Below are 26,846 nucleotides of genomic sequence, written 5' to 3'. Positions count from 1 at the left end.
GTAACTAAGTTCATGGGATACAGAAGCTAAGTGAAATACAGTTCCCACTGGAGTCAGTGGGTCTTGCTAGCTTGTTGTGGATGATTTCAGCTTTATTCGCCCCTTGGATTTTTTCCAGCCAGCCACACGATGTCGCTTGTGCCCGCGGATGTGGCTCGGTCCTGGCAGCCTGGGAGCAGCTCCTCAGCTGCTACATGCTGAAGTGAATTGTGTTTGTTTTCAAACTGGTTTTTACCTTAGTGCATTTTTCCTTGGTAACTGAGTAGTATTATTTGGTGATAGAACAAAACTGTGTCACCCATCTTCTCTGTAGCCAAGAGGCCAAGAAGTTGAACTCTGTACTGATGTTCAAGACCAGCATCTTTTTCCAGGCAGGAGCAGAGATGATAGTTTTTTGCAGATACATTCATTCTATCTCACAGGTATTATACTCTTTGCCCTCCGGTGTCACTACCATTCGGATAACAGACAATGATAAGTTTCTAGTTTCCAAACTGGAATAGCTAAGTGATCCATCTAATTCAGTATTCTTCACTACGTCCCTGCATCAGACGTGGAAACCCCCTGCAGGGCTGAAAACAAAAGTTCTGCTCGTAGTTTATACCAGTCCTCAGATGCAGGCTGATTATGTTTCTAAAACATCTCTTGCTTTTATAGATCATCTTCATTTTACTAGCTTAAATAAGTCAGCTTTATCAAGCCTTCTTTCCTGCGATGAGCTTTCATTGCCCCAGTTATCCTGTAGGCCAGTGGTCTGGTGGAGTTAATTTAACCCACTTGAATACTGATGAACAAGAACAGCTCAAAGGATTCCTCTAGGATTTCCTGTTGCTGCCTGAAAATACTATTATTTCCATATCTTATATGTATCAGGACAGATATTTCCAACTTTTGCTTTTTTTTTTTACACTTATATTAGCAACTCAAGGTCATCTTGTGGTTGAGCTGTATATCTAAGCCTGTCTCCTTCCCCATCATTTCCAAATTATGAGCTCTCAGCTTAAATAGTGTAAGTTTGGGGTATTTATTATTCCCCAAGTGCATGAATTTTCCTATGAATTATTAAATTTTATCCTATTTCTATTACTCTAATGTTCAAGGCTATCCCAGTTCTTCATGATATCCCAATCCTCCTCTATATTGACAGTGCTTTATAACTTCGTGTACACAGCAAAGTTTATTAGCCCATTACTATTTTTGGTGTCCAGATTGTTAGTGAAAACATGAGGCAATTTCAACTCAACACCAGTCCATGCTGACACTTTTCTCTATCAGCTCTGCTCAGTTCTCACTACCCATTTCTTACACATTTCACTATTTTCTTACTGAGCCTATAATTCCTCTGATAAACTCCATCTTCTCCAGATTTGCGTTTAATTCCATGTGCAGCCAAATACCAAACACTGTACTGATACCACATTAGATGAGATCCAATAAAATTTATGTTGTGCAGAAGTCATTTCTCCTAAGAAAGAAAGCTACCAAGGAAGTCTGGCACTGTGTCTTTAATTTATGTCAAACCAATTAAAATCTATGTGAATATAATTGATTTTCTGTTTACTTTGATGTTTTTGTTCAGTCTTTCCTTAAGTATTCTGTTGGAAGCAAACTGGTAGCTCCTCGTTATCTTTTTCCCCTCTTGAATATAAAAGCTATAGTTGCTGTTCTCCAATGGTAAGAGGTATTGGACTTGCAATTTGATGTGAGCTTATCGCTCCCTGTATAAGTATGTTAAGTGCTTTGAATTATGTTTCCATCATGACTGTGATTCTTTGGCATACCCTTATTCCATTAGCTTTCCCTCCTCGCTCAGTACTCTACCTTTTGTTCCTAAAAAATGGAGGAAAAAATTTTGTTCCTTTTGTTCCTAAAAACTCCTTCAACATTGGAGCCCTACCTAGGTTACCTTTCACCTCTGCTGTGTACTGACATACTGTAACTCCCAGTGATCCCATTTCTTCTTTCCTTGTTCTCTTTTTATTTGGATAGCTGGAGAACCTTTTGCTATTTGTTTTAATATAATTTTCAGTGTTTAACTCAGCTTGACTTCTGGCAGTTCTAACTTTATCTCAGCACATCGTGAGCTCTTTGCTGATCCGTCTTTTGTTTTTTCTTTCTGTATGCTTATTCCTAATCATCTCCTTAGGGTATTTATTAATCCAGTGAGGTCTGGATTCCCTTCCTGCATTCCCCTTTGGACACAGATTGCTAAAATTTTTGACAGAAAGAAGTGTTGTACATTCAGTTCTTTGAGCTAACTGACTTCTGTAACTCTTTGCATCAGTTTATCAAAGTTTCCTGTACTGGAATCAAGAATGTTTATTACACACGTGTTTGTTCATCTTCTGTTTAATTTAAACTAATTCAGCTTGTCACTTCTATACAGCATTATTTTTATTAACCAAAAACTAATCTGAAACACTTTTTGTCCTTTCACTGACAAAAGGAACTTCCAAACTTTCTTACTAGACTCTCAATATTAAAAGTAAGGCTCTTCAGTTGTTTCATTGTGACTGCACACAGTTTCATCACCATATTACGTTCAGTTTGTTCATGGTAACACCACTTTGCCAATTTTGTCTATCTTAAAACTTTCTTTGAGTGTTTATACTCTCACTGATGTACTTTATCCATTGCTATATCTTCACTTACATTTTTTTCCACTTGAAGCAGTAGAAGAAATTTTTAAAAAAGCAAAAAAATTTTTGTGGGTTTTTTTAAGTGGTAGGATATTCTTTTTTAAGAAACACAACCAAAACCAGACCACATACATCATGATCAGAAGTGGTGTAACTCTAAAATGATGGTACCTTTAATCCCATTTTCAAGCCATGCTTTAACACCAAGTTGGAGGGCAGAGATTTCACAAGCTCTCTAATCTGCTTTGCATCACACAGCTGCATAAGGCTTCTGTAAAATGAGTCCCACAATTCTCTTCATGTCATGCCCGGTAAGGTGATTGCATCCTGGCATGCTGTTATTTATAGACATTGCTACACATTAAATATGGAGAAAAGATTAGCATTGCTCAGTTATATTTCATCCCATTAATAAAATGTACATATTGATCTTGTAATTGCTGTTTTTGGATGTTTTCTTGAGTTCTGTGTTTTAGTAGGCTGTAAAGGGTTTACAAAAAATACAGCTGTATGTTATGTCTTTTACAGGATTTCCATATTCTAAATCTGCTTCTCTACCTGGCTATGGAAAGAATGGCTTACATCAGGTAGGTATACATTTAAATGCATTCTCCAGGCAATAGTGTATCATAAATAAGCAGCTTAGTAACTAGCTGAAAATCTACACAGTAATAACACTTCAAAGATGTTTTGGCTGCCAGCCCTGTCTGACAGATTCATACCCTGTGTGGGTTACAGTTTGTCTGTCTGCAAGAGTAAGACAGAGTGAGGCTTCTCCTTTTAATTGTGTGCATCATGAGCATTAGGAATCTTGGTTCTCCTCCCAAAACAAACAAAGGTCCAAAACGTACAGGCTGCACATCTTAATAGATCACAGTATGGCTTGAATTAATGACAGAGAGGGTTACGCCTATAATTAGGCAAGTAATGATCTTAGAGCAGAGGTGGAGCAGCCCACATCCATTGCATTTCTTGAACCATCTGTTATGTTTTTTTCCAGTATGCATGTGTATATATATATATTTGTATATGCACACACAGTCATCGTACTTTTAAGGTGGCGAGGGAGCAATACGGAGAGAATGGCAGGCAGCAATCTAGAAAGCAAAATGCATAACAAAATTATGATCAGATCAAATTAGGCGTTCTTTTTCTAATCTTTTTTTATAATGTTTGTAAGTCTTTAGGAAAAAGGCATCTTTGACACTATGGTCTCTTTTTCTCTCTGGCATCTAGCATTATGGGTTCTCAGTTCATGGCTTATATTTTTAGGTACAAACCCATTATGGTTAATAGTGATAAGTTGGCAATACACAGATGCACGTGCACTTATATTTTGAAGGTTGATTTGTGTCTAAATTACATGGACAGGACCTCATTCAAATTCCTTCCTTTCTCCAATGGAAGATGTGAAAGCTGCAGAGGACATGAGCAGGATTGAACTTCCCCAGTGATAAGATTCAAACTGCAGGTCACTGGATAGAGCTACAAGAAAGCAACTGTCAGAGAGTAGCTAAATGAATGTTTCAGCAGCTACTGAAATGTCAATCCCTTTGAGTTAATACTACAAGACTAATTGTGCCTGCATTGCTTCAATACCTGACTGCTTGAATTCCTCTCTGAAGGAACCAGTGGCACTGCAACTTGATCAGATGAGATTTGCGAATTTGAAAGGGTCTGGATAAACCTGTTCCCACCTGTGAGTCAACAGCTTTTTTCTGACTTTTCAGAATAACTGTTACCAGTAACCTGAAGGGAGCGAGGGACCGACTTAGGCCCAGTCACTGCGCTGGTGAGGCACCAAAGCCATCAGAAGGCTCCACACAAATAAGGCCAAAGCAGACTCCCATCAGCAGTGGAGTTGGCCGCGCTTGCAGGCTGAAGCCATGCAATGTAGTATGAAAGCAGCAGATGGCAGCATTTGTCCCGCCTAAAGGGTCCAACCTCACAGCCGAAAACTGTAGGAAAGTTGAAAAGGTTGCTCATGGTCAAATCCTTGAGGCCAAAATTCTTCTCAGAATGGATGTCCTCTGTTTGGATTGCAGGTTCATACCAGCTTTTGTGGTTTGTTATTTTTAATCAGCCATCCCAGTGCTGCGTAACAAAATAAACCAAAACCAAACAATAAGGAGCCTTGCAGGTTACTGTGAGCGTAGCTGTGCACGCCATTGATACCCTAACAGGCAAAAATGAGACTCGGGGGAAAAAATCGTATAATAGTGCTTTTCCGATCTCCTGTAATGTTTTTCATCATAGCATTTGCCAGCAAAGGAAAAAGTGGGTCAAACAAAGCTATGGCACATATGCCCAGTTCTCCCTGGTCTTAGTGGCATCAGCAGTGTGAAGCAGAAAGCAGAATGAGACAAGTTTCGGTGCAGCATAAGTGATTTGTGACGACAGCAGTAAGATGTCTACATCACAGGGAAAGGCATGTGACAATTTAAATCTAACCTTACTGCCAGGTCTTGAAATGGGGGCAGTGGTGGCTTTCTGTCACCTTTCTGCCTCATTGAAAGCTGCAAGGAATCAGAGCTCAAAAACGTCCCAAGGGCTTAGGGGTGAGGTGGGTTGACATGACACGGCAATTGCCTCTCCGACTGACATCCAAGCTCCAGCTTTCGGTGGTCCGTGGGAGTTCACAGCATAGGCAGCAAACTGCACCTGCAGTGCCTCCGAGGACCCAGGCACTCACTTGACGCTCCATCCTCGCCTACAGGCAGAGCTTCATCTCTGCAATCGTAGATCGATGCGTGTTGCGAGCACTCGGGACTCCTGCCTTGAGCAATTGGGTCAAGTTTGAATGAGACTTTATTCTCTTTCTCTCTCGCAAGGATCTATATTTTGTTTGTGTGGTACCAACTGGTTTTCTTTTTTCTCTCAACAATGTGCAGAGTTATTTTGCAGTGTATTTTGCTGCTATATTGCTTCTTTCTTTCTCTTTCAGCCTGAAAATATGGGCCAATATGAAACGGACCAGGAGGCGAGCTGGGGGATGAAAGGTACATTGCAATATCATTTCCACTCCAATTCATGTTTTCTTTCTTTCAGGATGCTCATTAACATCTTGCCATAAAGGGTTACTACTCTGAGATCTTCCCATAGTTCACATAATAATGACTAGATAGACACCCAGCTCAGTATCATGTTTATCACAGAGAATCTTCTTTTTATCTGACCAAACATAAAGGCCTGACAGAAGTCTTGCATCATAAAGTGGTGCAATCATGTTGAGTCAATCCCAGTATCCTCAATATGTGGCAACAGCCTCTGGTTCTCTTTGCTTAGCAGGTGGTGGTCTCATATCAAAGAGAGGAAGAAATTTAAGATAATCACTCCTTCAAGATGTATCTAATTAAAAAGTCCATTGTGCTTCTTGTTTGTGCTACAGTGTGGTTAAAATGTACAGACTCCAAAAAGCAGAATTTATTTGCATTCATTTTTTTTATTACAGTTTAAGTGGACTGTGAACTTAATATGGAATTTGGGTTGGAATTTTCAAAAGAGCTGAGCAATTTAGGAATATGCATCTACTCATGAGGAAGAGTAGGATTTTGTTTCCAAGACACTTAATCTCGTTTTAAAAATCTTACTCTAATGCTCCACTTCATGCCTCTGTGTTGATTCAAATCTTTGTCTCTATGTTTGAATAGTTTAAAGTACAGATTTTAAAAAGTAGACTTATCTCTGATTTCGTTTCAGACCATAAAAAGGTCTATGAAAACATTCTGGCTATCCTGGTTGCATTTAATCATCGATGTGAATAGATGACCTTGTGGTAGTCATATCATACATAGTCATATACTGACCTAGTTAGAATACTCTTGTGCTGGTTTAGATCCAGGAATCATCATCCCCACACCCCCAAATCATCTTTTCTTCACTGTCGTTATTCCCACTGTAGTCAGCCCAAATGCAGGATGTTGGCATCTTGGAATATTGTATTAACTGAATGATTTTCATATATGTTCCCAAACTGACACGCCTGTAATAATCCATATATTTTAACTGTTTTCAGTAAAGAACATTAAGGGCAGGACTTTTGGATGACAGACTGACTTAACTCTGCACAAAAGCCTCCTGTAAAAAGAAATTCCCAATTTTGCCAAACATACTCACTGTGTGACCCAATGGCATCAGGAGATGGATTTTCTGTAATAAGCCTTTGATTTCGAGGACTATTGCTTCGGTAATAGACAGTGTTATAGGTGTTCAGAGCATGGGGGTCAAATGCTTACTATGCATGCAGTTATCCAACAACTACTGAAATCTGTAAGAGAAATGTAATAGCATAACAAATTGCTGATGTACCTAGGTGTTCATTACAGTGACTCCAAAAGAAGCCTATAAATTCTAAACTGTGAACCTGTTCTCATTCTCTTGCAGAATACAAGGTAAGAAGGGCTTTTCCAACACTGGAAGAACAATCAGATTCAGCACTTCCTAGCAAGGTTACATGTGTTCCTTTTTTTATTTTATTTTGTTAATTTTTGTCCCAGTGAAATATTTGTCAAATCAGGATGCAAGTATGTACCATTTAAATTAGTAAGTTCCCCACACTGTCATTTCCACACATCAGAATCAGATTTGGCTGGAGTTCATATGCTCTTGTCTTTTTAACAGATTTATCCTTATGAAACACTTATTGTAACAAACCGAGTTCGTGTGAAATTGCCTAAGGATGTGGACAGGACCAGGCTGGAGGTAGGAAAGATATTTGCTTGATGGCTTTACAAGTTTTTGTCCTGTTTGTTTACCATCTTAGATACTTCTGTGCCCAAGTAATAGCAATGAAAGAAGAGAGAAGAGAGGAATAACATTATATATTATATTTTATTTCAAAACACTAGTATGTAGGCAATTTAACTAAAAAAGAATAGCCAAAAACCTGGCAGATGTCTGACCAAATGGTGTTTGTTACAAAGATACTGATGAAACCCATTGGCTTTGGATGATTATACAGGATATTGGAAGTTGGAACAGGGCAGCTGGAAACTTGGTTTTTTTAATTCATATAAAAAACACCCTCCTAGAATAACCTGAGTATTAGAAAAAATCTCCATTTCTCCTGCAGATATACGGACCTATGTTTCTGGTCCATGGTCTTATTCAGCCTCTCCTTTGGCTGTGTGATCCATGATGACTGTGCTACAGATTTGCTGTAGCATCCTCCTCTCTCAAAGAGTAGTAGTATAAACTGGAGAAATGCAGATATAATTTATCATAAAGGAAAGCTTAGTTTCCAAAGGCCAAATCCTGAAGTTAATGTTCAGGTAAAATTCATGAGGTCGATTTTTTTGACTGAGTAATGACAGGACTGAATAAAGACTCACCTAAATTATTAAACATATCTTTGTGTGAATTACTACTAAGAAGAAGAGATAGTTCAATAAAAGTTATGTGATTAATAGTATTGGACTTTTGGGAAGATTTATATTTAAATAAATGTATTGTATTTTTAACTTGATAATGTGACAAGAAAAGAAGAAAGAAACTTCAATCTTAAAGCAAAAAAAGAAGAAAAACTATGAAGTAGCAGAAAGTTCCTCATTAAAGATCAATTTTTTTTAAAAAAAATCATTTACCAAATTCCTATACATGTAGTATATTTTGGAAATGGTGTTATGTTCTTAAATACTTCAATGTGCTTGTCGCTTGATTACCCGGCAAGTGGCATTGATTTGATTGTAAGGAAAAAAGAGCCTCAAACGTGTGCTCTTTTAAGCCTGGGGTATAGCAAGGCATGATAGCAATAATAAAAAGCATGAGTCCAGAAAAAGGAGCAGGGAGTTGGAGGGATACTTAGCTGGACACATCCTATAAAGGATTCTTTTATATTTATACATATTTGTGTGTATGTGTGTATTAAAGAATACAGTCTTTGTTTAAACACATCAGACTGGTCTGAGTAGCAAATGCAGCTCCAAATTTCTTTTTTAAGACGAACATACAGTTTGCTTGGGATGGATCATGCCTGTCCTGGCTGCCATTATCCCTAACCCATACACTGCCCTCAGCTGGGATGGCTGTGTGTTTAACATTGGAGTTGCTCAGTCTCGCACCAGGTGCAGCCCAGTGCCTGATGGCTCAAGGAGCCCGACCACTTCAAAGATCTCACAGAGGTTTGCGAAAAAAGAACAATAAACAAGATCTGCTTCAAACCTGCACCAGAAAAACGAGAAGGGGACCAGGCTGATCCTGCCGATTGCTGCACTATGTTAAACATGCGTGTCTGCAGGAAGGACTCCATTGTAGACCATCTTACATTTATTAGGGATTGGTAGTTTTTTAAACAATTAAATTAGCAGCATTCTAATAGGATTATAACTACTGGAAAAACAGAGGCAGCAGCTCATCTACACATTCAAACCATATGCAGAGTTGAGTGACAGGCACAAACTGTTGCCTTCCCTGTCGGCCTCTTCCCCTCCTCCCCGTCCCTTCCTGCTGCATGACAGAATTGCTGGAAATAAGTACCTTTGCATAAAAAGCAGTTTATCATTATTTCCTCTTGTGGCAGAAGAAGAAGATTGTAACTTAGCTGCTGACTTGTGCATTCAGCAGATTTCAGGCTTGGGCAAGACCCAGGACTCAGGGAGCCCAAGACTTCGTGAGTTCATAGGTTTGCACAGGAGTAGACCAGCGTTAGACACACAGACAGACGCACACACCCCACTTAGCATGTCTCGGTATCTTCAAGCTTTTGGGGGCAACACTGGGAATACTGGAAACAGGTATCAGGTTAGATTCCACCTTCTCTTGAGCTCCATTTCACATTCGCTAGAGGGTATGATTCGATGCTCACAGATCTCTAGGGGGAAGTGCTCTCTCCGAGCAGAATGGGTTGCCGGCTGATCTTCTGTTTTCATCCTGCACAGCTAATGTCACTTGTGAAAGGGCTGGATTGTGAAATGGTGAAGGTGATAGCGCTGCTAAGCCCATGTATTATCCAAACCGTAGAGTAATGTATCTAGGAAAATCTTTTAAGAAAACATCCATGTTCTAATATTCCAGTTTAATTCTGACCAGTTTTGCAGGCTGAAGCCTCACCTTGCTCTCGCTGCTGCAAATCGGAACAAGCTCCTGAATGGGATGGCTGTGGGCAGGGTACAGGTGGTGTCAGTGAAAGGAGACCTAGAACCGTTGTGGTTTATATCAACTATCAAACCTGAAAGCGGACTTACCGTGTCCAGTATGATTAGAATATCTCACATGTGATTTTTCTGATTTCCTGGTCTACTTAGGAGCAATAAGGTGACTAAATCTGCATGAGCTAGATTTATTTAACAGCCCTCCTCCTGCAAGTTGACTTGAAGCAGGCTCCTGTTTGTGAAAGAGAGTTTGTGTGAACTTGGAATGATCTGGCATAGATGTCATGGAAGAGGCGCTGTTGTTTGTCTCTGATTCCCTCTTCCAAGGGAAGTCTCCTATATTGAGTGTTCCTGTCATGAAAAATGAACTCAAGTAAATGGTATTAGCTCCTTGGGTCAAATTAAAGGAGGCTGCAATGAAGGCCTCGGCTAATGGTCAAGGACTGCAGGTGGGTGGGGTTTTAATGGGTGATAGTGTTTTCCTAACTTTTGCTCCCATTGTGAGTATTTTTTAGATTACGCTGTTGTGTAAGAAATTTATTTTAAGGATTATAAAAAGTATTTTCTTGTAAAAATGCATATTTTTCTAAGCCCAAGAGGTATCTAGAGATTAGGAAGGCTCAACTGGTAATAAATGCATTCAAATAATAGGAATTCTTTCTTCAAAAGCCCATATATCTAAGTGTAGAAACACTCGGCATGTTTTTGTTTGCTTGTTCTAACTCAGCAGTGAGGCAGAAGTAGCCCAATTCCTTGTGCTCCTCAAGGAGATCTTTATGCCAGCAGTGAACTAATACATGCAGCATTGAGAACTAGTTATAATAAATGACCTGCTGATTTTTAAATATGTTACTGGCACTCTGGCTTTTGAATGAACAGCCTGGATCTTTGTTTAGTATAAGCTGATTAGAAATGCGAGGAATTTACACTAGATAAGGATTTGGCCCAGGAATTTTTTTAGAAGTTTCTCTCTACCACAGTGCTGTTTGTTCTAACGTTAGATGAACAGAGCAGCATTCCCGTAAGCTATTTTAAGAGGAAATGGTGAAGAACAAGTTAATTCAGATAATGTTGCAGAGCAACAAAGCAGTAGGACAGGATTGGATTATACAATCTGGGTGAAAAAGGGGAATTGCACCCTCCCCATGTCTGCAGATGACACAAACTGGGGGGGACAGCAGTTGATGCTCCGGTGAGCAGAGCCTCCGTTCAGAGGGACCTGGCCAGGCTAGAGGAATAGGTCGACAGGGACCTCATGAAGTGCAGGTAAATCCAGGTAAATCTAGATTCCTGCACTTGTGTCAGAATAATGCCATTCAACAGCACAAGATGGGGGGAACAACTCTGCAGAAAGAGACCTGGGAGTCCTGATGGAAAATAAGCTGAACATGAGTCGGCAGCGCACCTTTGCAGTAAAGGGGTTAAAAAGGGAAACATACCCTTCTCGGAAGCAGGCACTGGAAGGCCAAGAGGCAACAGTCACAAGTTGCAGGAAGGGAAATTACAATTAGATATAAGGGACAAGTTCCTCACTGGGAGGATAGTGCACTGGAATAGGTTGCCCAAGAGGTTGTGGAGTCTCCATCCCTGGAGGCGCGCAAAACTCAGCTGCACATGGCCATGAGGGATGTGGTCTAATTTTGAAGTTGGCCCTGCTTTGAAGACCTCCGTAAGTCCCTAATTTGCTTAGGTTGGTGTATTCAGTGAAGACAAAACCTTAACATAATATAATTCCAAAATAGGATTATTCGGTGCTCTTGTTGCAATACCATTTGAAAAAATGCATAATTTGGTCTCTCTTGGAACATTTTATCAAATGGATCACTTTATTATGCAGGGGCTTAAATATAAGTGTCCTGGAGCAAACTTCCCTATTTTGGACAACTTAAGTCCTGAGTTTCCAGGGACTACGACATCACCTTTGGATGGTACACATTAGCACATTCCTTACCTGCTGGTTTCCCAGTGGTGTTCCACACGGCCAGTTTTTTTTTTCCAAAGGAAGTTGGGCTTACGGACTTTTGAAAATCTTGATACCTCTTTTAAGTACTTGAATACCTTTTATGATTTAGGCCTTGGGCTCCTAAAAGCATGCACTTGATACTTTTATCTTAGATTGGATATTGTTTGCCTGTTACTCAGTCATAGCAATGTGATTCAGTGCTTGCACATCCAAATTGATGCTTCATGCCCAGCTGCTTAGATTTATTTTTTTTTCCTCCTGGAGTTGCTTTTATCACAGAGTATAATATTTCTTTTGTGGTCACAGGCTGGTAGTTTTGAAAGCCGACATAGTTAAGAGTCTTCCATTTGGAAATCATCTTTTAGTGTTTTCATGAGATTTTCTTATCTTAATGTATCTTAGTTTCGTTAGCCTTTTCTTTTGAATGTCAGAGAGTTAAAAGCATTATTCATTCATGCCTATCAAATACAGTAGAAAGTAAATTATTCCACTTTTGTTTGAGCCTGTTCATTCTTTGTTTAACAAGGATACACTGAAACAATTGCTAAGGCAAAAAATATTCTGGAACGTCGAGTAGCAAACCTTCATCTGCCACCTTGTTCTCTTGTAAACAGAAGTGGGAGATTTAAACATGGGTGCGGTCTTGTTTGAACAGAGCACTCACATTAATTCAAACATGCTTTTCCTCCTGAAACTGCTTGCCTGGATTTGTTTTAGGGATGACATTTTTTCCACTATTTTTTATTCAACAATCACCCTGGGTTCTAGCCATTTGGGCTGCAACCATTTTAGGACTGGTTTCCACTAATTGAGCCTGAATTTATAACAGCCCCAGCTCCTAGATGTCATTCATACAAGTAATGTTGTGTGTCCCACCTCCGGAGCTCAGATGGGGAAAATCAGAGCAAAACTGGAATGCTGTGTGTTTTAACATAGAGAAGTGCAGTTTGTAGTTTGGGGCTGGATTTGAGGTTACGGGCTCACTTCACGATGAAGCTCATAAGCTGGAGTGAAAAGGTCACTGGCTTCAGTGGAACTTCACACTGATTAACTTGAAAAACATTTGTGTGGTGTTTCTTATTCTAGGCATATGCTTGTGTTGTGATCAGTGCTGGATGTCTACATCAGTTTTCAAAGCCCTTATAAAAGGAGCTGTTACAAAATTAAAATATGCATTAGAGATTATGTGATATGTATGAAAGCTAATTCCTATCAGAGTGGAGACGCTGTGGGAGTGAACAGAGATTAGATGTGGAGCATTCATATTACACTAAAGCCCAAACTAAGAGAAACTGGAAAATCTGCTTTAAGAATAAGGTAGTTTGTACCTAAATCAAATGAAATTTTTGAAACTCAAAATCTTCTATATATTTTCATAATTCATTATGGATTCATAGTTTTAGTTTTATTTACTAATTATTTTCTTAATTATATAGTATTTTTTATCAGCAGTCTGCTGAAGGCAATTACTTATGTCAATGTTAGTATGAAAAAGCTCATTTGGTTGAATGACAGAATGGCAGAGTTGTTCTATGTGTACTGCTGTGTAGGTAATATATTGATATCCCTGAGAGAAATATTTGTATCTTTTCAGCTTCTTGCATATTTATGGATGACTCAGCTGGGGAAATACTGAATGTACAATGCTACTACAGAATATTTTGTGTGTGCTGTGTGATATTTCACAAGAGGTTAGATTGTAAGTACCCCACAGTAGCAGTGCTGAGTGGAATGCAGCTTCTCTGTGAAGTTTCCTGATACCCTGAGATACTAAACAAGGTACATCCACAGATCCAGGAGCCTTGTATAGATACTTGGGGTGACATCGGCACGGGGAAGGGTTTCAGACTCCTTTCCTCACTGCTTCTGTTACGCTACTTTTCCTGGGAGCCTTTTCGGGGGCCCACATTGCTATGTGGAAGCAGAGGAGAGAGGGGGAGCTACCCCTCCTGCCAAGGGTCGGTTGCACAAGTGCTCCAACTGCTCAGTGTTGTGACCAAGTGCCCTCATCTAGCGTAACCGCAATTGTAGCACCTACTGCCTCATCCCCTGATCAATGGAGTTGCTCTAGTTATCTTTTGATATCTTTCGAAGTTCATTAGGTGGCAACTCATGCCGTTTCTTAACTTTCCCTCCCCTATCACATAATTACTTAATAGTTTGAAATATTTATTGAGCGTGAAGCTTAATTACTTCGCAGATGAGCATAACATTCAATACTCCCTTGGGAATGTGGCACATGGCTAATTACAGCTTTGTAATTAGCCATGCAGTAGACTTAGAAGAAACCTCTGAAAAGCCTGCTGAGCCCCAGCAATACCACAGAAAAAAGGGGGAAGAGTGCAAACCTTGTGAAAGCAAAATGTGAATTTGAAATTCAGTAGATAAAAGAGAAAATTTTCCAGAGAATTATGATTGGGGTTCCAAAAGTAATATTTGAGCTAACTTTGAGAGGCACAGGAGAAGGGAATGGGAGGGGGAGAGAGAAAAACTGGAGAAGGGAGGAGGCTATTGTTGTTCCAGATGTATTCAGTTGAGATACTTTTCACATCCTAATGAATACAGGAAAAGACTATGTCCCACCAGCAAAGCCTCTGTACTAATTACTCTTAAAGAGCTAAGATCTGCTTATTGACATGAATGCTCGCTTACCTGTGGATAAACCTTTCCCAGTAAATCCCAGTTTAGTTTGACTCTTTTGCATTTTGAAGACTCTGGAAAAGATCCTGTAGCTGGATTTTGTGGATCAGAGCTTGGAAGTGTTACAACGAGTCTGAACAAAAATGAATTGAACTACTTAAAATTACACTTTCTAAAATAGAATGCACAGTAGTGCTTCAGAGAGAGACTAGCTAAAAGATTCACTATGGATTCAAGCAAAGGCAATGTAATGCTCAGCTGTCATTTCCTATGAACATAATGTAACAAAAAGCAAAAGAGAAACAAACCTCAGGTTTTAAATGACCTCTAGGAAGCAGGACTTTGATTTTTCTAGTCATCAACTCATCACCTCCTGCCATCCACTATGTTGGTTCATCAGTTCAATATTGACTCATGAGGAAGTATGATATCCTCTGAATTTCCTACATCAGCAGGTTTTCACATGAGGACTCCCATCCAGTTACTGACACAGAATAAACATGCTTGTGCAGCATGACCCAGCTCACTGCAGTACAGCTGTAGGTTAATCGCCATTTTCCCTTCCTGTGACTTATTCACACTAATGCCATGTTCCTAAGTATTAGTTTTGAAGATCTCTGAATTTCATTAAAAGCACAATTATTCTCAGGGAAAAGAAATCTCATTGAATTAAATAAACATTATAACTCTATTTAGAATGATTAGTGGCTTTTTAGCAGGCCACAGAAAAATAGAGACAAGCCTCATTCATTTACAGCGAAAAGCATCACTTCTTTCTGAGATAATACTGTGGAGCAAGTATTTGAATGTGCAACTAATTACTTATGTTCTGAGAGACTCAAAAATGAGCACGTATCTGTACCGCTCATTTTAATGATTGTGTTTTGTAGAGCATGAACATTTTCCGTTACAGTGGTTGCATTGCAGTAGAGAGGTTTAGCTCAGCCCTTGCTTAGTTCTGTATATCTTAATAAGAAACATTTGCATTTTAATTCTTCTGTTGTGCATTTGTATGTTTTAGGAGAGCTAGCTACATAATTACAGCAAGGTGTGGTGATCCTTCTTCCACTGTGTTTGCCCTATAGGTAACATCCAGGTGAGGAATTACAGCAGCAGCATTTGGTTCCCAAGCTGCAGGCCCCTTTCGGGCTTCCCAAAGTGGGATCCCAAGGTTGTGATCCCATATCTCTAATCCAAAATGCTGTCAGTGCAGGTGAGAGATTGTGCTTCTGGAGACACGACTCCCCTCTTCCATACAAAGCCACTGCTGTGACCCGTGAATGCATCTGGTGGATCCTCAGCACTTTACTGAACTTGAGCCTCACTGTCTTTTTCTGATTTCCCATGCCAGCTGACACAAAATGCTATCCAGAACAAAAGATTGAGCACTATTGACTTTACAAGCCTCAGATTAATACAATTTTATCAAAACAATATGATGCAGTAGTCCTTTCTAGTGTAGCAATTTCACACTTAAATATATCCAAAATGCTGATGTTCTGATGCTGTGAGCTCAAGTATAGCCGTCTTTTTAGTGAGGAAACATCTTTAAACTTTACCTTATCTTTTAGTAAGGTTTTCAGGTAGCATCATGTTAACATCACTATGCAGCTTCCAAACTGAGCTCATTTAAATACAGTCAGTTCAGAGTGTGGGCAGAAGGGGACCTCCGTACTCTCTTCAGTGTCTGCAATGTGCCCAGCTTTCCCGCCGATGCAGAGCAGAGAAGTAGATTGAGTTAAGCTGCCTGAATATGGCCAAATTGTCACAAAGGGAATTAAGAATCAGTTACTAGCACACTGTAAAACACCCAGACTTCCTATGTAAACAAGGCCAACACTAGTAAAAAAAAGGAATGAATGTTACTTTTGCTAATAAGTTTGGCCATTCCTTTAATGGCCCAATGATGCACTATTAACATAGCTGGATATTTTAAGCTGATCCAGTAAAAAAAAAAAAAAAAAAGAAATCATGTTCTTGGCCTTGTAAAGCATAGCTTTATACACACATCTTCTCTCATACCTCAAGATTAATATCCTCCCTATTCCCTATGCATAATTTTCAATTTCCCTTCTTTTGTTTGACTAATGAGACAAGGTAACGCTTCAGTTAAGACAAATTAATATTCAAATAGCTGAGAAGAAAGATAAATCTATGTAAGATTTCTTAGTGGTGCATTTTCTCTGCCTTTGTTTGGGAAGAGCTCTAGTTCTTAAAACTATAAGGTTTAGGAAATCCCAACAATAGTGCAGACAAAATTTAACATCACACATACAAAGAAAAGTATGAACATAAACTTCCCACACTGGCCTATTCCCATGGTGTTTAGACCCTTCAAATACTTGTAGACGTTTACCATATTTTCCCTTAGTCATCATTTGGCTAAGCTTATACATACTTAGGCCTTTTAGTCTTTCCTCATAAATCAAACTCTGCAACCCATGATTACTTTTGTTACTTTTATCTGAAGCTTTGCCAGTTTGATGACATCTTTCTGGGATCAAGGTTTATTCCAAAATTTGCAGACAGAACTGTAATCATTGCTGCTTCAAGGGTCGGTCCCAAAGCTAGAGCCCATGATGTTTAAGAAAGGGATGGTGAAAGTTTCTGAGATGCAGGGAAAACAGTGGGAATTATGCTACACTGGGCACAGACTGGTGTCCTCAGAGAGGGTTCAGACCAAAGGGGAAGTGTTCCCTTTTACTAGAATTAATTTTGCATGTGGATAATGCATTGATGGAGTAAGAAACTTTGCTAATATTGCAGTCTGGTTGTTAGTCCTTGAGATAAGGGACAGTGTGTGGAGGAGAATTAAAAGCAAAGAAACTGCCTAGTGGAATGGGAGGTGGAAATAAGTGAGCTCGTGCTTTCCCCATCTCAGTCCCTGCTACTGCATCCCTGGGCTGGAAACTCTCAACTCATTTTGGACCAGACAGCATCAACTGAGAACTTCTGTGAGGCAAAAAAATTGGTGCTGGTGTAAAACAAAACTTCAGTATAATTAGAAAATGAGTGCATGCAAGGAATGAAGGTGATGTCATCTGGACACAAGCAGAGGAGTGGAGCGCACATCTAATTCATGCTAGCTTGGCTAGATGCATGCGGAGTGAAAGCTCGCTAAGCCTCAGGGCAAAGCAAAATGATAAATGGCAAAGTACAGCCTTGGAGAGGAGAGGGGGAATTGCAGAGCTTGTATGAGACTGGTGGCAAGCTTCGTCAGGAGGTGAAGCGTAGCGAGTGTTCGACAGCCTGCAGAAAAGGCCTGAGGCCTGACGTAGGGCTTGCTGGCTCTCCCTCCATTGACCTTCAGTATTGAAACAGATCTGATGAGACCACAGCAATTTCTAGGAAGAAATGGTGTAATATACCTCAAGAGAAAAAATGGTGAAAACATTCCTTTTAAAGTTTTACATTTCCTATGGTTTTGGATGATTGGCAAAGTGGGTTTACCTGCAGGGTATAAGCTTTCTGATTTTTTCTTTGAGTATGGACTACAGTTTGTCACTGCTTTCTCCTGAGTAAGGGGACATCTCAAGTCTTATCCACAATCTAGAAAGCAAGATAAAACAAAATATGATACACTTTGCTCATCCAGACTTCTTTTTCAAACCCACAACTTACAGACATGTTCCTTGCTGTGAGAAATTGCTGAAATTAAGCTTGCTCACATTTGTCTATTGGATTACCAGGAAAATACGGGAAAAAAATCAATGCAGAGAGAAGTTACTTTTCTTTCCAAACCCAGTAGAATTAAATTCTGTCAGTGAGAGATTGTTTCTAAAATACATTGTCAGATGTTGCTCATTTCCATGCGAAACAGGATCTCCTTTGCCAAATATGCATGGCGTGTTTGTTCCATGCTATGCATAGTGCTTATGGTGGGTTGCTATCATTGGTGAAATGAAAAATGAAGGCTCAGTTCCAAACTCTTAGTCACTGTTGTTCTGAATATGTGGAATCTCAAGGGAAGAAAACCAAGGCTGTCCTTTTTTAAGAAGCCACAAGGGCCCATAATGACCATTCAAGGTAATTAAATGTAGTGATTTCTTATAAACAATTTCATTAATTTTCCTTGAGTAATTTACATTACAAAGATAAACACATTGTTAATAAGTGGAAAGTAAAATTTTGCTTTCAAATTTGTCCAAAAAATAGCTTTGTAAGGTAGGCCAGTGGGGCTGTGTCCATCCTGGTCAGGTAAACCGTCGTGGGGTTACCAGGGCATGTTAGCATGCTCTGTCCCACAGTTTGGCTAATAGCAGCAAGATGATGGGCACGATGCTGGGACCTGATTCAAATGATAGACAACCTTGGCCTAGTTGAACTACCAGTAAAAACATAATCTAAAGGACCCAGTGGCTCCCCTTCCCCTGGGGAGTGCTGTGCTTCCCTTTACCTTCAGCATCTTGCACTCAGCATTTGGAGGCAGTGTTTTTCACATTCATGAGGACTGTATCTCCTTTAAAATTACCCTCCTGGCTGGCTTGCTGGCATGTGTCTCGAGAGTGAGTGATGTGGACTAAATGGCAGTTTTGAGCCTCCTCCAAGTGACGAGGACATTGAGCCCAAGTTTCTCACCTCCTGGGAAGTCCTGCAACCAGGAGGCATGAGGTGAAAGGAAAAGGCCAATACCCTTCCCTTGAAATAACGCAGTTGTCGAATGTGTGATGAGGCTGATTCTGCTGTCTGAGGCACGTCCAAGCGTTTCCTCCATTTAGCAGCTTTGGGGGACCTCGTTTCTGGATGCAGGTGGTGGTTCAGCAAGCGCCGAGGTGCTCAGGACGGGGCTGCTGGGGTGTGCCTGGAAGGAGAGCTGTGCCTTGGGAACTTCAAGTCAAAAGCTTGGTTGGGAGGAGAGGGTTAGATTGCAGGGCTGGTCCCAGGTTTAAAGGAAATCTTTGTGGAAGAGGAGGGTCCACATTTAAAAACTGCAGTTTGCAATTCTCATTGCACTGAATCTGCCTCTTTTAGGTGGTGTGTGCTTAACACATCAGAAACAGAGAACCATAACTGATACTACTGAAATGCTTGAGCAAGAGTTAGTCCACAATTATCAGAAGAATTTTATATTATATTCATTTCTAATTCACACATTTATCTTTTCTGCCTTTTCTGTGTGTATACTAATAATTGTTAGGCAATTGTTATCTTACCTCCTTCCAACTCTTTATGTTGGTATTCTCCCCTTTTTCTCTATCTTTCTCTTTTTTTTTAATATTGAATCATGAAAAGATCAAATAGAAGCATAGTTCTTGGCATTTAAAAAAAAAAACTTTATCCAACTTGGACTTCTGATATGAGTCTATCCCCATGGATAAGCACATTCTGGATTTAAGAATTTAGCAGTGTGCTCTCTCCTTTGTTACAAGGCTGCTATTAGTGGACCAGTGTGGTGTCCACCACTCTCATTAAAGATCAAGGCAAAACAAATCCAACTCTGAAATTACATTGTTATCAATCTCTTTAAAGTCCTGGAATAGCTTAAATTTGTCTCAGCGTGCTCTATCATCAAGCACCATGTATAAACACATCTTTTTCCTGAAGACCACAGCTTATCCTCAGTTGGAACTATATTGAAAAGATTTTTTTATCAAAAGTCACTACTGCCATCAATAATTTCATTTCCCTGAGCTCATTTGGTTTTGATGCAGTCTTTTCCAGAACCAATTTGGGAATTTAAATGCAAATCCTAATGCATTATTTTGTGGTGTGTTTTAAAACTTAGGAAGGGCAGAAATATTCCTGTGCACAGAAGAGCTTAATGATACCTTTTGTATTTTCATTTTCAAGAGGCATTTGTCCCCTGAAGAGTTCCAGGAAGTCTTCAAAATGAGCATTGAGGAATTTGATCGTCTGGCACTTTGGAAGCGGAATGACCTGAAGAAAAAGGCCCTGCTTTTCTAGCCCCTCCCGGATAAAATATGTGCTTAATCAAAACAAAAATAGTCTTGCCAGAACTATCACATGCACTTGCTGTTGAACCATTGTCCAGCTTCATTGTGTTAGTATGTGTGGGGGAAACAGGACAGATTAGATGGCAACGCGTTGGAATACAGAGAATTTGCTAATCTTGCATGACCAGATGGTTTTGTCAGTAACTCCTGGTCCTGCCCAGTTTACAACGTGCAAAAAAATCTAGCTTTAAATTTATTGTTGCTTGCAGTTATTGCTTGATGCAAACAGAAATTATGAAAGGAAGAGAAAAAGTGTAGCTGTGACAAAGGAAATGCATCCAACATTTTGTTCCATTAAGTTTTACAACACAATTTTTTACAAAATCAAGTAAGTAATGAATATAAAATTCTCCAGTGGGGGATCACATGCTATTAAGAATACGGTAAAAGCCAAAGAAAAGCATGTCCGCAAGCAATTATTGCAATTGTTTATGTGTGGTACTTTTTAAGAATGAAAGCAAAAATACGGAAGCACCTTAATTCTACTTCTTATACTGTAGACACAGCCTACTCTCTGAAAGGTCATATTTGTCTAGAAGGTAGCTAGCTATCTTTAATTACAACACAAGAGTTTTTATTTTATTAAGAATATATTGTGACATAAAACAGTTATAATGACTAAAATGTATACAGACCTACTTAAAAATTTAGTCCCATTCATCAGGAAAACTGAAGCCTTATATAAAACTGGTTTAAGAGTGTATTGTGCCAGTTAACTGTGTTTTCCTACTAGTTTGGGGTGTTTGGAAAACTTTTTTTTTACATTTCATGCTGATAAAAATACCATGTTATCTTAATTATATGTAGATAGATATATCTATCTATAAAAGAATTATTTTCATTAATATATGTCCTAAGTAAAGACATTCTTACTTTCTCCACTTTCTGGCTTTGCACAGTAACCCATGAGAACTGTGATGGCAATTGGTAGGTGTGGAAATGGAACAGTTCAGCATAAAATGTAACAAAAAAAGCTTGGTATGCTCTATCAATAATACATCCAATTATAATCAAATATATAAAACCCTCATGCATTACTATTTGCATGTTTCTATACAAATCAATTTTTTAAAAAAACCTATGTGATACTGGTGCAGTACCTTGAAACTATATCTTAAATAAAAAGCAAAGCTAACAAAATCTAAGCGTTTGATATGAGCGTTAGACCTTAATATCTCTTCCAGCTGAAATACTGTATTAAATTTAATAATTTCATATGGTCAGAAGTATGGTTGCTGACAAAGAATGTTTTAAAGTGAGTTGCTAGTTTTGTGTGATACTAAAAGAGCATTACAAAAAGTACATTTTTCAGCCATGTGTCAGTATTCTGCATTTTTACTGCCTTGAATGTTTGTACTCACTTCCTACTTCACTATGTCTTTTTGCATTTCCTTAAAGTAACTGGTTAATATATGCACTACCACACACTGTTTCAACTGACCCAGCATTGGAAAAACCATAGCATTGAACTTCCAACTAACTCTTCCAACTAACTTTCAAAATCCATGCTGTTGGAAATAAATATTTTCTCATGACCTAAATGTTTTGTCTGATGATACAAATGTTTAAAAAATTCATTAAAACAAAGACATAACTGAATGACTTTGCTAACGTGTGTATAATTTTTAGACTGCACTGCTGCTCTGGATAGGGTCTTCCCATGATATTAATGTAAATAATATGTAATTTGCATTGGTTTTGCTCAGTGAGGAGAGCTTTAAGTGTATCTCTGAATGTCAGGTTACTGTAAAGTTGGTCATGATTTAAACAATCCATCTAGCAACTGGCACATCTCACCAAGCGAAAGCTGCTTCACTGGTGATGTTCAGTGTACAGAACCATTAGCCAGTCTTAATTGAGAGCTCCTGATCACCTGTAGGCTGCCTCCATCATGCTCTTCAACGTCAGAATAGCTTCTTATGTTTTGCATAAGTGAAAACTGGCAGCGCACTGAAATGGGCCAATCTAAAACGTGATCAGCAAGGTCCATTGGTACTATGAAAATCTAAATCCAGGAGAACAATTGGTTGGAGAATGATGCTGAGTAAGTCTGGCATTGGTGAAGACCACCCTTCTCATCTACGCCTTCCTGGGACATCAGATTGATTACAGGCATCATCTCCATGAGTAAAAAAATTGCAGGTTGATCAAAGAAATCCATATACTGGTGCAGATCAGGTTCAATGTGGATCTTCATAAATAATTTGAAAATTGCTTGACCACAGCAGCTTTTGTACTGGTGTAGGATTCAACCTATACTGCAAGGAAAAGGTGCATTACTAAGCAACACATGTGATCAACAGCTCCATGCTGCTGTACTCTATTATGGAGATGTATAGCTGATGACAAGCGAGGACAGTGAAAGCACGTGAGCTCTGTTTGACCCATTTATGCTGTTTTGAGCCAGTTAGTCTGTGGTAACATCAACAGCCTTAGAAGTGTCCCCTGAAGATCCTTGTCCTACCTGAGCTAAATCAGATACAACTCTTGTTTTACCTACCCCCATGTAGATGTTTTAGCTCATGAGCATCAATTCTTATCACAATGCACAACTGTACCTACAGTGGTACCCCATCATCTATCTATATTTGCTTACAAGTCAGTTTGTCATTCTGTGCTCCCTTTTATGGTCAGTGAAGAGAAAAAAGGCACTTCAGTCACATCCTAATGTTCAAAACTAGTTATATGAATTGCATCTATCATATTTCTGTCCACTGAATATAAAGAAAGCTAATCCAACTGCAGAAGTATACACTACAAGCTATCTAATCTTAGATGAAATTGATTCTATGCCTACAGTCTGGAAGTGAAAATAATAAGCCAGATTTTACCAAGTTGGTGGAATACCCGTCTTACAACCATTGGCAGTTCCTAGACCATGTTACCAATCACTTTCAAGCCATCAGGACAGTACTTTGAATTGCACAGGTCTCACAAAACGCCTTAACACAGTAATTCTTTGTGTTCATTAGACTATTCACCAAACAGGCACATATTCGATGCCAAACACGCAAAAATGTTTTAGAAGACAGTCAGTTTATCAACTTACGTTCCTACTACCAGCCAAAACCAAAAAGGAATTTTGGCTTCCATACACAAAACCTTTGCTGACGTTAGATGAACAAGTACTCATGTGTGTCCTTCTTATTTCATTTTCCTGAAATGGTCTGTAGACGTCTGTTCTGTGCAAAGGTGGCATAACTCAATAAGCTGTTCTGTTTTGCAGATGATACATGTCGGTGTATCACACTATATTTAAAGCATCTACTCTCATATGGTGTAGGGACCTATTTAGTTCTGCTTTTTAGCCTAACTAAATTCTCATTTACAATATGCTGTTGTATGCTGGATTTGGCACCAGCCAAATACACCAGTGTAAAAGGGCCATAAAGTGAGTAGTGTTGTAATTCACTTCACTACTAAATTTTCTGTACATCACCTAAACTCCGTAAACCAGAACATGGCATACCAGAGAATACAACATTTCTGTTTCTAAAATTTATCATATTTTCCCCATTTAAAAACTGCAAATTGGAATTCTACTCATGTAGTCTTCTTTCAGAAACTTAAGAGCGTCTTATTAAATGTGAATAGACTAACATGTGCATAATCAATGTTCTGGTTTATTTCTAGGGTTCCATATGCTAATCTTAAATAGCATTATGAAATGGAAAATGCATTTCAGAGTAATGAGATAAATCTTTGCCAGAATATTCCATCTGATAGTGTGGTCCAGCATTGGCAGTAACAAACTGAGAGTCTCAATAAATCATCGGCTGTTTTTTAGATAATGCTCTTTCGAGTTATCCAGATACTGTTCCATAGTCCTGTTTTCAAGGAAATTCTGTCTTTCACCATTTTGGTAAGTATGGATATGGCTATGCAGCTCAAAAGGATCAATATAGCTCTTGAAGGAACCTATTTTGATATGTATACAAGAAGCAAGGGAATTCTGTCAGAGATTTCATTTTCATACTTGGATCTGAAGTGTATGTCTCAGCTGTTCGCAACAACCCTGATGTATGACCTAATTCTCACCTCATGTATTTTAAAGAAGGCATGTCTCAAACACAGGAATGAAAGAGCCAACTTATTTCGTCATCATAGTCTGTGAGACAAAGGAACACATGGATTTTTGTGGTTGCTGAGGAATATCTGACCAACAATTCCAGATAGGAAACCAGGTCTGCCAGATTACCATTATAGCTGTCTGAGAAGGCTGGACATTTTTGTCTGACCTTCTGCTATTTCTTTTCCTTGTGGTCCAGGGGAGAACTCTGAAAACTGGAATTGCAGAAACAAGAAAATACATAGTTGTGAGAAACTACCTGGAATCTAATAACCCTCTGAGACAAGGTTAGTTTTACATGAACAAAAAAGGTACAGTTCAGACCAAGAGAGATGCCTTGTCTTACAGTCCTCATTTTGATGAGGAACCATCTATTTAACATTTCCCAAGTATGACCAAGCCATTTTATTTTCACGGATCTGCAGGAAAATGCTGTTCTGCTGTTTGCAGATGAGCTAGGTGAGATTCCAGGCACTGCCGTCTGTGTGGCACATGGGCTCCAGGGTGTCCTTATATTCTCCTGTCCCTTTGACTTGTGCGTAAGGAAAAGGGTCATGTTCTTCTAAGCTTCCTAAGACCTAGACTGACCCTTGACCAATGTGATTACTTGATAGCTCACAGGCGTGGCTACCATTTTTCAGATATCTTGAATATCTGAAAAAAAGACAAATGTTTTTAATATCACAATGACAGACTGCAACCCTCTTGCACATTTAAAATTATCCTGGAGGCTTGCATTTCTTCTTCATATCCAGGTATGGCCAAATCCTCACAGGCTCACAGGAGGTGCTGGCTCAGGCTTCTGGAGTCATTGTATCCCTTCTCACTTTTTCTGTTCTGTGAAAAGCCATGTTAGAAAAGATGGTACTCGGTAAAAATGCATGCCTTTGAAACATTAGATCTCAATAGTTTACTTCTCTGGTAATGAAGCAAACACAGCAAATTGAAGTTTGGTGGGTTATTGCAGCTGGTTATTATTCCCTCCACACAGCCACTGTCTCTCTGAGTTACAGCTAAAGGAAGTAAATAGTTCTGTGTTTTTCTAAGTGCTCTTACTTTCATGATTTAGCACGTTTTCTTCCTACCACACAGTGTTTGACATCTTGACTACTATGCACGCAGGTCTTTGTAAGTAGGTAGGTTCCATATTTTTCTTTAAATGGTTGAACAAATGTATGCAGCATTCAGCGGTCTGGACCAGCCAGCAGTCCTGCCGTGCCGGGCTGCCCAGCAGCAGCAGCTCCAGAGTTATCGGTAGGAAACCAAAACCAGACAAAAGCCACGTGTCCCACATATCTAAATGTATAATGATTCAAGGCTTTAGGGAAGAGGTTTACTGTCTCATTTGTTGGAAGTCTGGATATCCTTGATTTCTTTTTCTGAATCTTGTTACATATGTGTCCTGAATGATTTGCTGTTGATCTGTTTTCTCCACTTGCTATAATGCACTCTTTTATTACATCCTCTAACTCTTTTCACCACTAAAAATTGCAATATTTTCAATTTCTTTTGAAATTAAAACCTTTCTTTGTCCTTGATAATTCTTCTGCAAGCTCCTCTCAGCCCATTGTGCCTTGTATGCAGGAGGTGGTCTGATAGAATAAAGGCATTACAGTATTTGCTTTATATTGACTGCACTATGTCAAACGTTAAAACATCTTTTTTTACAGGGGAAGAAGAAAGGTAAGAATGACTTTGACTTTTTTAATACAAATATACATTATGCTGAAACCCTGCTAGAGCTATTCTCTCTTCTGCAAGCTGTTGCTTTTTTTTCCCCCGAGTGGACATGCTCCTGAACTCTGACATAAGAGTCATTTTAATTTTTTACACTGGTATCTATACATTTTTCTATTAGCTGCTAATTAAATAGGTAACATGATTGATAGCAAATTAAACAATTGAAGTTGCTAATGGTCATCTGAATTTTCCCAGTTCTCTGGCCTGGAATAATTCAGTTGTGGAACCAGGTTAATACTCTTCATGCCACTTGACAATTTTGCTAGTCAGGCTTTAAAAAAAAAAAAAATCTCTCAAGTTAAGGATCTGGAATACAGACACTTTGGGCTCCCCAGTTTTTGCCAATTTTATTCTAGGCATTTTTCATCTCCCAGCGAGTTTATGATAGATGGCAGTGCCTGCAGGACTTTATGAGTCACTGTATAAGCATCAAATTGTTCAAATCGCATTTTTTCCCTTAATCCTTTTTTTCAGTGTAATACCTGGTTATTTTTATAATGCAATAAAAATAACATAATAATCAAAGGCTACTGAAATAATTTCTTCCATTTCAAATGGCACAGAAGACAATGTAAATACCTAACAGAAGCTGAAATTTATCTCTTTTTTGAGTAAGGGCTAAAGTTAAAGGCTTCTACAGAAGAATGTACTCCTGTTGTCATTAGTGGGAGGACTCTGTTGCTCTAGGCTATTATGAGGTGCTGAATTTCAAGGCAGACACTTTCCTCCAGGGTCTATAAATGCTTTTTAAAA

At 39.1% G+C, this 26,846-nt stretch overlaps 1 protein-coding gene across 1 annotated transcript in view; it reads left to right on the top strand.

Annotated features, from left to right (window-relative positions):
• The window catches only part of LOC104083443 (actin-binding LIM protein 2-like), a 32,142-nt gene extending 11,180 nt beyond the window's left edge, over nt 1-20,962 (top strand). The window contains exons 6-10 of the mRNA XM_009586928.1: nt 3,168-3,226; nt 5,584-5,638; nt 7,023-7,087; nt 7,260-7,340; nt 20,121-20,962. Coding sequence (XP_009585223.1) covers nt 3,168-3,226; nt 5,584-5,638; nt 7,023-7,087; nt 7,260-7,340; nt 20,121-20,234 — 374 coding nt within the window. The 3' untranslated portion in view covers nt 20,235-20,962. The remainder of the gene's footprint in view (nt 1-3,167; nt 3,227-5,583; nt 5,639-7,022; nt 7,088-7,259; nt 7,341-20,120) is intronic.
• Nucleotides 20,963-26,846: the final 5,884 nt, after the last annotated feature.

The sequence above is a fragment of the Fulmarus glacialis genome, unplaced genomic scaffold, assembly GCF_000690835.1.
Source record: "Fulmarus glacialis isolate BGI_N327 unplaced genomic scaffold, ASM69083v1 scaffold8541, whole genome shotgun sequence".
In the NCBI taxonomy this organism is placed as follows: Eukaryota; Metazoa; Chordata; class Aves; order Procellariiformes; family Procellariidae; genus Fulmarus; species Fulmarus glacialis.
The sequence above is the reverse complement of the archived record's forward strand: the minus strand, read 5'-3'. Positions and strand labels throughout refer to the sequence as shown.